The sequence below is a fragment of the Antedon mediterranea genome, chromosome 5 (assembly GCF_964355755.1).
Source record: "Antedon mediterranea chromosome 5, ecAntMedi1.1, whole genome shotgun sequence".
Classification (NCBI taxonomy): domain Eukaryota; kingdom Metazoa; phylum Echinodermata; class Crinoidea; order Comatulida; family Antedonidae; genus Antedon; species Antedon mediterranea.
The window spans coordinates 21,954,262-21,967,040 of record NC_092674.1 but is presented as its reverse complement, the minus strand read 5'-3'; the positions used below and the strand labels follow the sequence as shown (position 1 = coordinate 21,967,040).

At 33.9% G+C, this 12,779-nt stretch overlaps 1 protein-coding gene across 1 annotated transcript; it reads right to left on the bottom strand.

The window, feature by feature from the left end:
• Positions 1-1,662: 1,662 nt before the first annotated feature.
• LOC140049563 (glutathione reductase, mitochondrial-like) lies at positions 1,663-12,175 on the bottom strand. The gene is made up of 10 exons (XM_072094467.1): positions 11,928-12,175; positions 11,091-11,206; positions 10,397-10,599; positions 9,795-9,849; positions 9,007-9,106; positions 8,474-8,560; positions 7,551-7,682; positions 6,063-6,174; positions 4,841-4,972; positions 1,663-3,133 (listed from the first exon to the last, which is right to left on the bottom strand). The coding sequence occupies exons 1-10, from the start codon at positions 12,102-12,104 to the stop codon at positions 2,850-2,852; spliced, it is 1,398 nt and encodes a 465-aa protein (XP_071950568.1). The 5' UTR covers positions 12,105-12,175; the 3' UTR covers positions 1,663-2,849.
• Between the last annotated feature and the right edge of the window lie 604 nt (positions 12,176-12,779).

Here is a 12,779-nt window from a genome sequence, read left to right as displayed (position 1 = left end):
TTGTTAGTCATAAAGTCGTTTTTTCGCCGTTTTTTTTGTAATAAGAAATATTTCTTGTTTATTTATGTTCGGTAGCCTAATTATTTATAAATTACTACTATGTGACTGTCTGTGTCTGAGTAAAAATGAATTGAGAAGGTTACACGTTTATATTTAGTGTTTGATAGGAAAACTTCATTAAGTTTACTACACCATGGAAAATTGCCAAATGAAAAGTGTATGTTTATTATACAAACTTCCTTTCATGTCTAGACCCATTACAACATCTAGGGACTAGTAAACATAATAGCAAAGTAGACCAGTTCTTTTAATTTGACCAAAAATATAGCGAAACATTGACTGTTATGCCATGCTTTGTTATGTCAAATTGAAAGTACTGGTGGTAGTAGGCCTAATGTATGGCGCGCCAAGTTGTCATTTATTCGGAAATAGGATATCTTATTTTTAAACTTTTAAAGATATCTCTATTAATAGAGGTATTGCTATTAAAAACTAAGATATCTCTATTAATAAAGATATCTCTATTAACAGAGATATCTCAATTAAATTGAGAAATACCTTCTGGAATGGACTCTTCAACGCTAAAGTGTTTTTAAATGTAGTCATATATTTCGAGTACAATGTCCATTAATACAAGTTTGTTGCATTTTAACAATCTTTGTCCATTACTAATAATGACAGTCATGGCAAATTAATTCCGCAATTAAACGATTACCGGTACCAGTTTGGTTTGTTTCAATTCAGACAAATTGTCACAAAGCCGATCATTATAGTTTAATTTACTAGTCTGAGTAGAAAATCATTAGGCTGATCCCGGATACTCGTTACAGCATACACATTTAGTTTATTTATATGTGGTCCATCTCCAATTTGACTAGCACGTGTATGTTTGGTTTGGGGCGAGAAAAAAGACAACTGGATAGCTAACTTAATCGATGATTTGTTGGAAAGGAGCCAGACTAATAGTAATAGAAAGTTAGTTAATTTGGCTTGCTAGGCAATTTGAGTTCTAGAGATTCCAATGTGTTTATTTATGTTTATTCGTTTGGAAATGAGTGAAGATAATTCTACGGAATTCTCCTCTAACGCACTAGAAAATTCCTTAATCTTATTTTCTATATTCCACAACAGAGTCATGGAAAATTAGATGTTAGACCCGAATTCAATTACCGTCGATTGAAACAGAAATAATGTATGATTCATCACGCCTGTAAAAACTAGCTATTAGTTGATAATTGTTATATTTTTAAACGAAGAACAAATGAACCAAGACACGATCGTATAAAAAGAAGCAAATTATCAACTGATCGAGAATAAAACATTTTTCTTTCAGTGACGTCACGAATCGTTGAAAGAGGAGAAAAAGGGTCCTTAAATGGTAGATCCGGGTTTATAATGCCTATTGTTTATGTAAAAAAAAACCCATTTGCAACATTGACGTCATGAAATAAGCCGCCTTAGTGGTGCTACATGACTTTTTTTATGTTATAAAATAGAACATTCACAACAATTGACTTGTCATTTACCGTATGTCAATTTGAGTCATTTTTCTTAGATATATAATTTGAATTTGTTTTACAAAGGAAAATATATTTTTTTTAAATAACTTAACCCAATTAGCGTTTATATGTAATTGAAAATCAGTGACATTAATATCTCATAACATCTATATCAAACAATCCCTGTAGCACCACTTTAAAAAAAAAATGTGTTCGTTTTGCTTTAGGCCTATCGTTAACAACATTTTTCTTTCAGTGAAGTCACCATTCGTTTATAAGGAAAAAGAGTCCTTAAATGGTAGATCCGGGTTTAAAATGTCTATTGTTTATGTAAACAAGGTCATATACATGGCTGCAGTCGCGTTCTCAAATTTGAGTTAGTGATTTACACCAACCGACCGACCGACATAGTGAGCTGAAAAAGGCATTTGCAAGAACATTATCAATTATGTTCGTATTATGTTCGTTCTGCTTTATCACTAACAAAATATAAGTGTGGTTATTATCAATGTTGTTTAATATAATGGTTTACACTGTATAATAAACAATAGAAATGTTATACATGGAATGTATACATTTCAAAATGACAGACTAAGGGCATTACAATTCACTCACAACTACCATTTACCATTATCATTCTTTGGAATGTTACTATTATTATCTAATAAACATTTATAAAAAATACAATTTATGATAAATTAAACTCTATAAAGTACTGAATTTTGTTTGAAATTTATGTTATGTGCAGTGTTAATAATAATAATTATTTTATCAAAAGATTAATACACAGTCATTTTAATATCTTCAAAATATATCCTCTTTCCAGTAAAGGTATGTTTACACTGGAACCACTACATGTGACACAATACTGATAACATGATTCAATTGTAAACAAATCGAAAAGTACAGTATTCTTGCATTTATGATTAATTATTCAGTCAGATTGTTTTGCTTCATTGACAAAGCAGAGAGGGTGTACCCACTGAACTGTCACACATTTGTTATGCTGGTCGCACAAAATAGTAACAGAAGAAATATTTTATGCAGTAACCGTAAATCCTTACGTTAAATAAGATTTTTTTTTCATGGTGCATAAGTTTTATATTTGTGCTTTTTGAACATTATTTTAAGGCAGTACAAATGAATGCATTCAAAATTAAATATCCTGAACTATCCTATGTGGATAGCATGTATCAAAGCTCTGACTACACTATCAAACTATATTGACAAAAAAAGTGTGATATGATGTCATCGTGTCCATATGGGCACATCACATTTTTGGGTCACATTAAGTTTGATAGTGTAGACGGAGCTTTTAAATTCTCAAAACACAGTCTTTCACTACTTCTTTTAACGTAAAGTTACTAGCTCTTCAGAAGCGGTGGGGTGTATAGCAACTGTATTGTCAAAATCTTTCTTTGTTGCTCCCATTTTAATCGCCACTGAGAACCCCTGTAGCATTTCATCTACCCCTAGGCCCTGCATGTGAAGGCCTACAACCTTCTCTTCTGGCCCAGCACACACCAACTTCATCACCGTTTTCTGCTTTCTTTCGGTCACTGCAAAGTACATATTGGTGAAGGTTGACTTGTATACTTTAACTTTATCCTCACCATATTTTGCTTTAGCTTCAGCTAGAAAAAAAACAAACTTTTAGATGATTCTCAAAAGCGGGTGCAGGTCAAGTCGGCCCCAAACCGTCTCGGCCCAAGTCAAGTCGGCCCCACGTCAAGTCGGCCCCAAGTCAACTCGGCCTCAAGTCAACTCGGCCTCACGTCAACTTGGCCAAAAACTAATCGGTCAACTCGTCCACAATAAATTATGGAACGCAAAAAGTGCTTAATATTATTATGATTATTACTATCCACTCTTTAAAAATATTAAGAATTAAGAAAATACTCATATAAAAAAATGATATCATTGCCGATATGAATAGAAGTACCCGCGTGTTACAAAAACACGTGCAGGTACCACATTTTAGTAAATCTAAGACGTAGGCCTACGTCCCACCATGAAGCTATATGGTTCCACCATTTGGCCATAGAAAAATGATTGAACATATCGTTTTTGTCCATGATTTGCGTTTTTAAAAAAGGGGAATCCCCGGTCAGCGAAAACACGTAGCAGTTGTAGTTATTGAAATAGCTGCCCAAGGCGCAGCTACGAATTGGTTTCAGATTGTCGCCTAATCAAATGCATATACTGAAGAAATCTAAGCGTAATTCAACCATGGAGTTAACATTATTTAATAGCTCAATGATTCAACCAAACAATCCAACCAAACAATCTTATTACACCTAATAAATGTCCTCGCATCGGACATGTTTATTGAATTTTGACGCACGAACGAACATACGCGCCCACGTACGTGCATCATCATTATTGGGCCTACAATGTGTTCCTATTTATTATCCAAATGTTCATATTGTAATCATTAATAATAGTAATGCTAGATTATTAATCAATTGTTTGTTATGCGCAATTTCAGAACAATGTGTGCAATTTGAAATTTTATTAAACGTAAATAAAGGAAAGTTGGTGAAATCCTTCTTATTTTTTTTGCTAAATGTATTATTGTCTAAACATTAATATTCATTAAAAGTCAGAATTATTCATAGGTAAAAAAATGTGAAGAAATATTATTTTATCAATCCCTTTCCTTTGCACCTTTTGCATTCCATACTTTAACAGGGCCGAGTAGACCGATTATTTTTTGGCCGAGTTGACGTGAGGCCGAGTTGACGTGAGGCCGAGTTGACTTGAGGCCGAGTTGACTTGAGGCCGAGTTGACTTGGGGCCGACTTGACTTTGGCCGAGACGGTTTAGGGCCGACTTGGATCGAAATCTCAAAAGCATGTGTACTTACCATACATAATTCAAAATACCTAATACTACAATGTACGATACATTTTAAAATATTGTATTCCAAACAGTTTTTATTATCTAAAACCATACATTTATTAAATGTTTGAATGAAGTTTTATTATTTAATGATTACAAATTCATTGAGGGAAGGAGTTAATAAATTGTGAGAGTGGCACAATGGTAACTTTAAGGATGTACTTGCATGACATATTCTTAGGTAAGATCCTTTAGATTGGATGTGAATACAATACATGTGACATGGGCCTATAGCGTTTTGGCAATTTGTCTTAATTATGCCCAGCAAAATGAATTTCTTTTTAAGTGGACCAATAAAATATCTTGAATTTTGAATAATAAAATGTGCTTTTTATTGAACCTTTTATTAACACTTAAAAAAAGATAACATGTACTAATGCTTGCAAGTTAAATGTTTAAGTATATACGTATTTATGAACGAAACAAGAACAAACGCATACCTTCAGTCATGCCGATTGTTCCAATTGGTGGATGAGAGAACACAACTGTTGGGATGTTACTGTAGTCTAACTTCCAATCAGATTTGTTGTCAAATAGACGATGAGCTAACCTACGACCTGCAGCAATTGCAACTGAAAATTTAAAAAAAGTACCTTTATTGAGCGAAGTTTGGGGAGGGCTAAAAAACGAGAACAAATGTTTTCAATTATAAAATGACAAAATAAATGGTTAAATTCAACCAAAAATCCATTAGCTGGCAGATGTTGACTATTTTTATTTTTGCTTTTTTCAGGTAAATACATTTGTTTTGATCCAATTTTTGTTCAAAGTGGATAACTATTATGTGACATTAAAATGACATATTCAACAACAAAATGTTTAAGAATTATTTTTCAAGGGACAATACATCTTTAATGGCTACTACACTACTATGATAAAATAGTTATTGTAGACATATTCTACACATTTTGATTTAGTCTAGATATATATTGTTCATACTATCTTGCGAAATGAATAGCACTGAAGAAAAATTGTATTGACAAAATGTAGGTATCTAGAATAAATGTACTTTTGTGGTCCACATTTTTAGAATTGAAGAAATTTAGATTACTGTGCACGATATAATCAGCATACACAGAGAGACTGTCCCCTACTCCAGACATAGATTATTTAGTTATTTATTTAAAACAAACAGCTTGATGAGCAGTAAAAATGACTAAGCAACATTCTTGCATACCAATCCCGATTCTTTATCATTTCACTGTCTCATAGGTCAAATGAAATTAATTTTCTGAACATCTGGTGATGTACAGGTCAAAGGTTACTATAAATGTTTGTGGTACAGAAACCACAGAATTTTTTGAACACCCACTTTTTCATATAGAGTAAATAAACCAGCTGTAAAACATGCATTTTGTAAATTTTATTGTTGTCTTAGAAGGGTCACCAACTTTAAATATTTGTGAAATTGGTGTTTGTTCGTTGTATATGCTCCTACATTTCAAGATCAGGAAGATGAAGGTTAAGTCAAAGTCAGAAAAACATTTTGAGTGACCTCAAATAACGGTGAGAATTTACTTTCTCTTTAAGTTCCGTCCTTAAAATTACTAACTAAAAAAATGTTTATTTATTAATTGCACATCTCATGATCAATGTGTATGAACAAAGTAATTTATACAATATAAGAAAATATAAATAAAATCAAATGTTATATGCACAAACCTGGGGTGAGCAAGAACTTCCCGCAGACATCACCAAGTGCATATATCTTATCTGCAGTTGTGTTCTGAAATTCATCAACTTTGATGTCACCCTTACTTGTAAGCTCAACACCCTGAGAAATGATATCGGTAAAAAGCACATTATAAATATATAATACTGCATTACATTTGTGCAAGAAAAAAAAAGACACGATATCATTTTGCCATGACTTTTCTTTTCAACTGATCCATTTGCCATTGACCTATGTCCTTAAATTTCAAATTTTGTTTTCAAACTTATATTAATGACCTACAGGTAGACTACAGCAAATAGACGTAGGAGGCTCAAAAACATCACTTCCTGATCATCTGCAACCAACACTATAAAAACTGCTACCTTACTAGACAGCCACAAGAAAAGTGCTCATTATATTCAAGAAACAGGCTTGATTTTCAAGGGCCAATTAAAAAAATCTGCATTAATTCCAGGTGGTTTGGAATTTGTATAAATTATTCCACCTGGGTATATTATACAGATATTGACTGCTTAGAGGTTAAATATAAGATTTGACATCCCCGAGGGAATGATATTAAGTTCGAGGGAATATATATTTCCCGAAGCGCCAGCTGAGGGAAATATATATTCCCCGAGAACCTAATATCATTCCCGAGGGGATGTCAAATCATATATTTAACCGATATAAAAGGCAATATCTGTTATATTATATAGCCAAGAACAAGTCTGCTGGGTTGGGTGAAGCTAGGCTAGCTACTAGGCCTAGGCCTCCTTATACTAGGCCTAGTATTTGTATTGTATTTAAAACAAGCCTGCCTAGACACCTTACCTTGCGAAGAATAATATACAGATAATAATTAATGATTCCTTGGCAATAAAATATTCACTTAGGCCTAGGTCGTTTAAATTAACAGAAGAATTTCCATCAATAAGCCTATTAATAATAATATTATAATCAGGTAGGCCGAATAAACAATTCGTCGTCTTCTCGATCTTCGAGGAGCCGAATCACCGGATGTTCAGCGCGTACTAGTTACTAGGTTACTACCGTGAGTATTGACCAATCATAAACGGTGTTTCATCACATTTAGGGTGGACTTATAACAAATGAGGGCGCTATGTATGCATAGCTTAAATAGTTTAGAAGATTAATTTCTTCAAGCAAATTCCGTGGCCCAGCGGATGAAACGTTGTCTTGCGATGGAGTGACAATTCCACCCGAGTTCAAGATCGAGTAGATGACTTTTGTTTATTTATCGGCAACGCGAGTGTTGGCACACGAAAATTACACAGTCAATATCATCGTACTCGAGAATCTATATGTTTAATAACAGGGGACACGATAATTACGCGAAAATTACACAGTCAATATCATCGTTCTCGAGGATATATACGATTTACGATCCTCGCAGCGGTAGTCATGTGATGCAGTTTCAACCAATCACGTTAGCGTATTTACATAGGCTATGTAATATATGTAAATAATGCACTTACAACTTTATCTAAGTTTATATTTGTATTAGGTGTGCGGCCAACTGCCCAAATGACACAATCAAACCCAGCAAAAGCTCCTCGACTTGTAGTGTACGTCAGACTACCATCAGCCTCTTTTGATAAGGAAACAGACTGGAAAAAATAATAATAAATAATCTAGACATTAATACCAAAAAACGTTCGATTGCTACACTGCAACTGAAAATCCATGGAGTGTAGCCTACACTATGTACATATTCTGGGGGTCCAGGCCACACTATTTTTGAAGCCCACAACGGGGTGCATACCCACACTGAGGAGGAGGTCAACACTAGGGTACAAGCCACAAGGGCCTGATCACACTGGGGTGAAAGTCCACACTCAGGTAAAAGTGCACACTTTGGTGTAAGTCTACTCCGAGTGAATACCCTTACTGGGGTCCGATTCTACTGCGGGGTACAAGCCCACACTGGGCTGCATGCTCACAGCGGGGAGTATACTCAAACTGAAGAGCTTGCCCAAATTGAAGTGCATGCATACACTGGGTATAATAGTGATTGTTATTTGTATTTACATCACATGCCAATCTACAGCTCAATATTTTAAAGTAATGCCTATATATATACCTTGACCTCATATAACCAAACCAGGATACAGATTATGGTTTCTAAAGCTTAACTAATACAACAGAGAAATGAATGACGTTCACATTTTAAAAAGTTTTTTTTTATGCCTATTAATTAGACACAAACAGTAGAGATCTACAGTATCTAAAAGGTGCATCAATTAATTTATACTTATAGACCTGTACTTATTTATTTTGGGTGGATATTCTTTGCTATAGTTTGTTTTATTAACCTGTTGGATTATGCTTAGTATGTTAACACTGTGTAAATACCAACAATTATACTAAGGTATTCCTCAAGTAGATTATGCATACTTACAGTGCTGTTGGTTACTAAATTCATTCCTGAATTCTTTACTTCTTCTGTGCAGTTGTCACTAATCAGACTATCAAAGTTTCTCAAAACCTGGGAAATAAAAAAGACTAAAAATAAAAAAACAGATTTACAATACTGAATATAATGTTATCCATGAACTGTGAGAGAGTGAGTGGGATAATATATCTGTAATAAATTAGTCATGTCATTCAATATGAAAATATATGAGGAATATGATTTTTTTGTATGTGTGTGAGAATCTAATGGTAATATTAGTTCATTCTTAATTGGCATACAGTACTTCAGGTCCTAAAACACCACAAGGCTATACATAATAGTAACAGGCATGCCTAGGTTTTTAGTACTCTACAGTGTTAAGCATGTTTGTTACTATGTATAGCATTGCGTGGAGTGTGGTGTTTAGGACTCTTCTATAGGCATTATTATCTCACTCTTCAACCACTGAAAATGTGACCTTGATGAATCTAACAATGAAGTAATTGTAAACGTATTTACTTTTCATAGATATTTTTTACCTTTTCTTTTCGAATGAACAAAGAAACATCACTTCCTAGTTCTTGTAATATGCCTGCTAATTCGACAGCAATATAACCAGCTCCTATAACTGCAGTTTTTCTGTGAAAAGAATGATGGCAAAATGTTCTTGGAATTTACCTTTGAAGTAAACAAGGTTTGAGATGAAAATAATATGTTCAAAATGTGTCAATAAAAGTTGGTTAAGCTATTTTAATATCAAAATCGCAGCTAAATTAAATGGTGAAGGTCCGCAGTACCTCCATGATTTGCTGGTCAGGCATGCGCCAGCTCGCAATCTTGGGTCTAGTCTGCAACAGCTTTTTGTGCCTAGGTCCAGGCATTCATGGGGTGATAGGTCATTTGCTGTTGCAGCACCTCGTCTCTGGAATGCAATACCTTCCCATATTAGATTTAGCAAGTTTACTGATATGTTCAAAAGTGCTTTTAAGACACATCTGCTGTCTGCTGCCTTTGGAAATTTGTAAGGTTATTGTTTAGCTAGATACCCACATTACTGAGAACACCTGTGAGTAATGAACTGGCAGGTCTGTGCACCTTAAATTGCTGGTAAACGGAAGCAGTGATGTGGGTTCGATTGGTCTGCTTTTATTCGTTTTTTTTTTTTTTTGCAAAATGTTTTATTGTTTTTAGTTTCAAAGTTAGTATTTTTCATGGTTTTCACAATCGCATTAAGCACTTTGTGGATATGTGCGCTTTATAATCTTATTATCTTACCTTAAAGACTGAATTAATCTTTAAAATTGTAATAATCATAAATTGTACTTACTTTGGTAAATCTTCTAGTTCAAAGAAGCCATCACTTGTCATACCAAGTTCAGCTCCTGTTTATACAACAATGTAAAAAAATAATAATATTTTTAAATTATCCCAAAATATATATACTATAATTGTATATAATAAAAATACTTAATGAAATATTGAAAATATAAAAGGCTTTTTTGTATTGCTACTAGGCCTATTGCTAATATATTGTGAAAACAACATTTGATCAATCATTTCTTTGAAAATGTTAAACTAAAGCTCTGTCCACACTATCAAACTAGTGTGATGTGTCCAAATATGGTAGTGATATGCCATTATCATGTCCTTATATGGGCAAATCACATTTTATTGGCACATAAAATTTGATAGTGTAGACAGAGATTAACAGGTACGCAAGCAATTTGACAAGCAACAGTTTAGATAATCAATTGCTTCCGATTGGTCAAATTACTTGCATTGCACTTAACGTCCTTGTGTTGCCTCTTAGTGGGATTAACCATGACCATGATGCATGGGAATTTTTTTAGAGGTTGTTTTGAAATTAGGAATCAAATTTCACATACGATAGATTTTGTTTAGTTTACAGTAATAAAAAAAACTATTTACCTGGAATATTAGGTACAACCGGTTCTCCTCCCGTAGCAATCATAATGTGTTTACCAGTGTAGAGCTGATCACCGACCTGAATGCATCGGTCACTTGTAAATGAAGCATGGCCACGAATCACGTCAACTTTTGATTTTCCCAGGTTTTTGTCATAGATTCCATTTAGCCGTACAATATACGCATCACGACTTTGTTTTATTTTACTTTGAAAAAAAATATACATTTGTTGTAAAATGATGTTGTACCAGCAGTTGCTATAATTCTTTTTTTCAATTATTAAAAATCACTTTTTTAACATAGTACTAAAGTATTTTCAATTGAGTAAAGTGAAATAAGTATTGAGTTGTTGTTGGAATCATAATACTAAAGATTCTGTAAATATTAGGAGAAATCACAGATTTAAACTTCAAGATTCAAACAAAATAATACAAAAGTAACTGATAATTATCATGATAATAATGATTATGATGATGCAAGATGTGGGTTTGAGAAATGTTATTTACCAGAGATCATTCACTTCACGGATGTACTTTTAGCTGCATTATTTATTAGGTAAAATTTAGTACAGAGGCGTATTCAAGGGGCCCACAAATTGTAATGCAAAAGATAGGACATAAAATTAGCACTTCATTTCACTGGCTTTTAGGCGCCCTGTAGTAGGTTTACAAGACTCCTCGGGTGGGTAACTTCATACCTCCAGTTGAATCTTTTCTTCTCAATATCAAATCCATAATCTTTTGAATCATGCAGCATCTCCGACTGCATTGCAGCCATAAACATTACTTTTTTTGGTACACATCCTACATTAACCTGTACAAAAAATAATTAGTATGTGCCATTATCTGTTTGTGTGGAGGCACTGAAGCAAAGTTCAGTGAATCGGCTGTACTCATCAGTACTTTTAAACTGTTACACTAAAAATGTATACATTAATTATTATGGTAAACCCAGTGTAACCCAGTGTAAGATGATATCAACAATGAAGCTTTATCTCTGGCGCTCTCTAGCCTAGTTCCTACTAATACAAAATACTGGAAGATGATTTTATTGCGAACGATTTCGTCTATCAACTAGGCCTATCCCTTCCATAGCAAATTGTCTAGATTTGTTCCAAAATTGAAAAAATGAAAGGTCCAGTCAGTGTTTAATAATAATAAATCGCCTCATTCTCCCTCTCACCACCACCCACCCACCCTCCTTGCTTGGTGAATCCCTTGCTTGCTAGTGCTAGGCCTAGGCCCTAGCTAGCTAGGCCTACCCTCTAGTAGACTAGTACTAGTAGTAGGCCTAGCCTACCTCTACCCTAGCCTAGCTAGTAAGCCTACTACTACAGACAGGCCTACCTAGTAGTACTAGGCCTAGGCCTAGTAGTAGTACTACCTCCATCACAATGTGGATTTAACTGTAGTTTATGTTTAGTTTTTTCTAGGGGTCTAGGTTCAGACTATATATCGCTTTCTAAGGATTTTGAACTATATTTAAACAATGATATCTTGGCTAGGCCTACTAGGGGCCTAGCTAGGCTACCTACACATGTTCCTCCCAGTCGGCTGTGTTCGATCACCGCAGCATTAACACCAAACTCTGCAGCCCTGCGTGCACTAGAAATGCCACCCGATCCACCACCGATAACCAAATAATCGTAGCTTTTGACTGCTGCCATTACTGAACTTGTCGACGAAAAAGGTCTTTTCAAAACATTGATCATCTGAAATGAACCTAAAAGCTAGGTGCGGTATAGTTTTGTTAACAAAAATTGCTGAGTAACGGCGGCTTAGAATTGTTTACAATCTGAAAGTACTTGACCTGGATATGTGCAGTCAACCATAATCTACCCACGTGATTTTTCATATTTGCATAAAACACCACATGGCCACCTTGGTTTATTCATACAGTATTACATGACTACCACAGAAATGTCCAAGTATTGTGAAAAACAGGAAAATATCCCATCAATATGTTATTTGAAAGTGATGAGAAGAAAATAATTAAATGATAAAATGATGATTATAAACACTCTAAACAAGACAAAATGTAACACAAGATTATAAAATGTCAGAATTCTGGTAATCATCAATTTATTAATAATTGTACGAAAACTATACACATAGAGAAGTATTCAGTATTTTATATTATTAATTAAACAATTCTGGGGAATTTACAATTTTCAAGTAAGTGAACTTAAATTCTAAGCAAAATTACATTATTATTACACAAAGAATAACAACAGAAAGAACTCTGTTGATGGTTAAGACTAGAAATATCAGTTGAAATTTAATGTGGGGGGATCATTACAATTTTATTTTAAGACAATTAATTCAATGCTATAATTATATTTACATGTTCAACATTATTTTAAAATTAATCTAATCCTCACATATAG

Bases quoted from the DNA above. Each gene is read 5' to 3' on its own strand.
- LOC140049563 (XM_072094467.1), bottom strand. From the start codon at position 12,104: ATGATCAATGTTTTGAAAAGACCTTTTTCGTCGACAAGTTCAGTAATG. The intron at 10,600-11,090 runs GTATGAAGTTAC...TTTTTTTCAAAG, and splicing joins AAGAAAAGATTCAACTGGAG to TAAAATAAAACAAAGTCGTG. The intron at 7,683-8,473 runs GTAAGTATGCAT...TATTTTTTCCAG, and splicing joins ATTTAGTAACCAACAGCACT to TCTGTTTCCTTATCAAAAGA.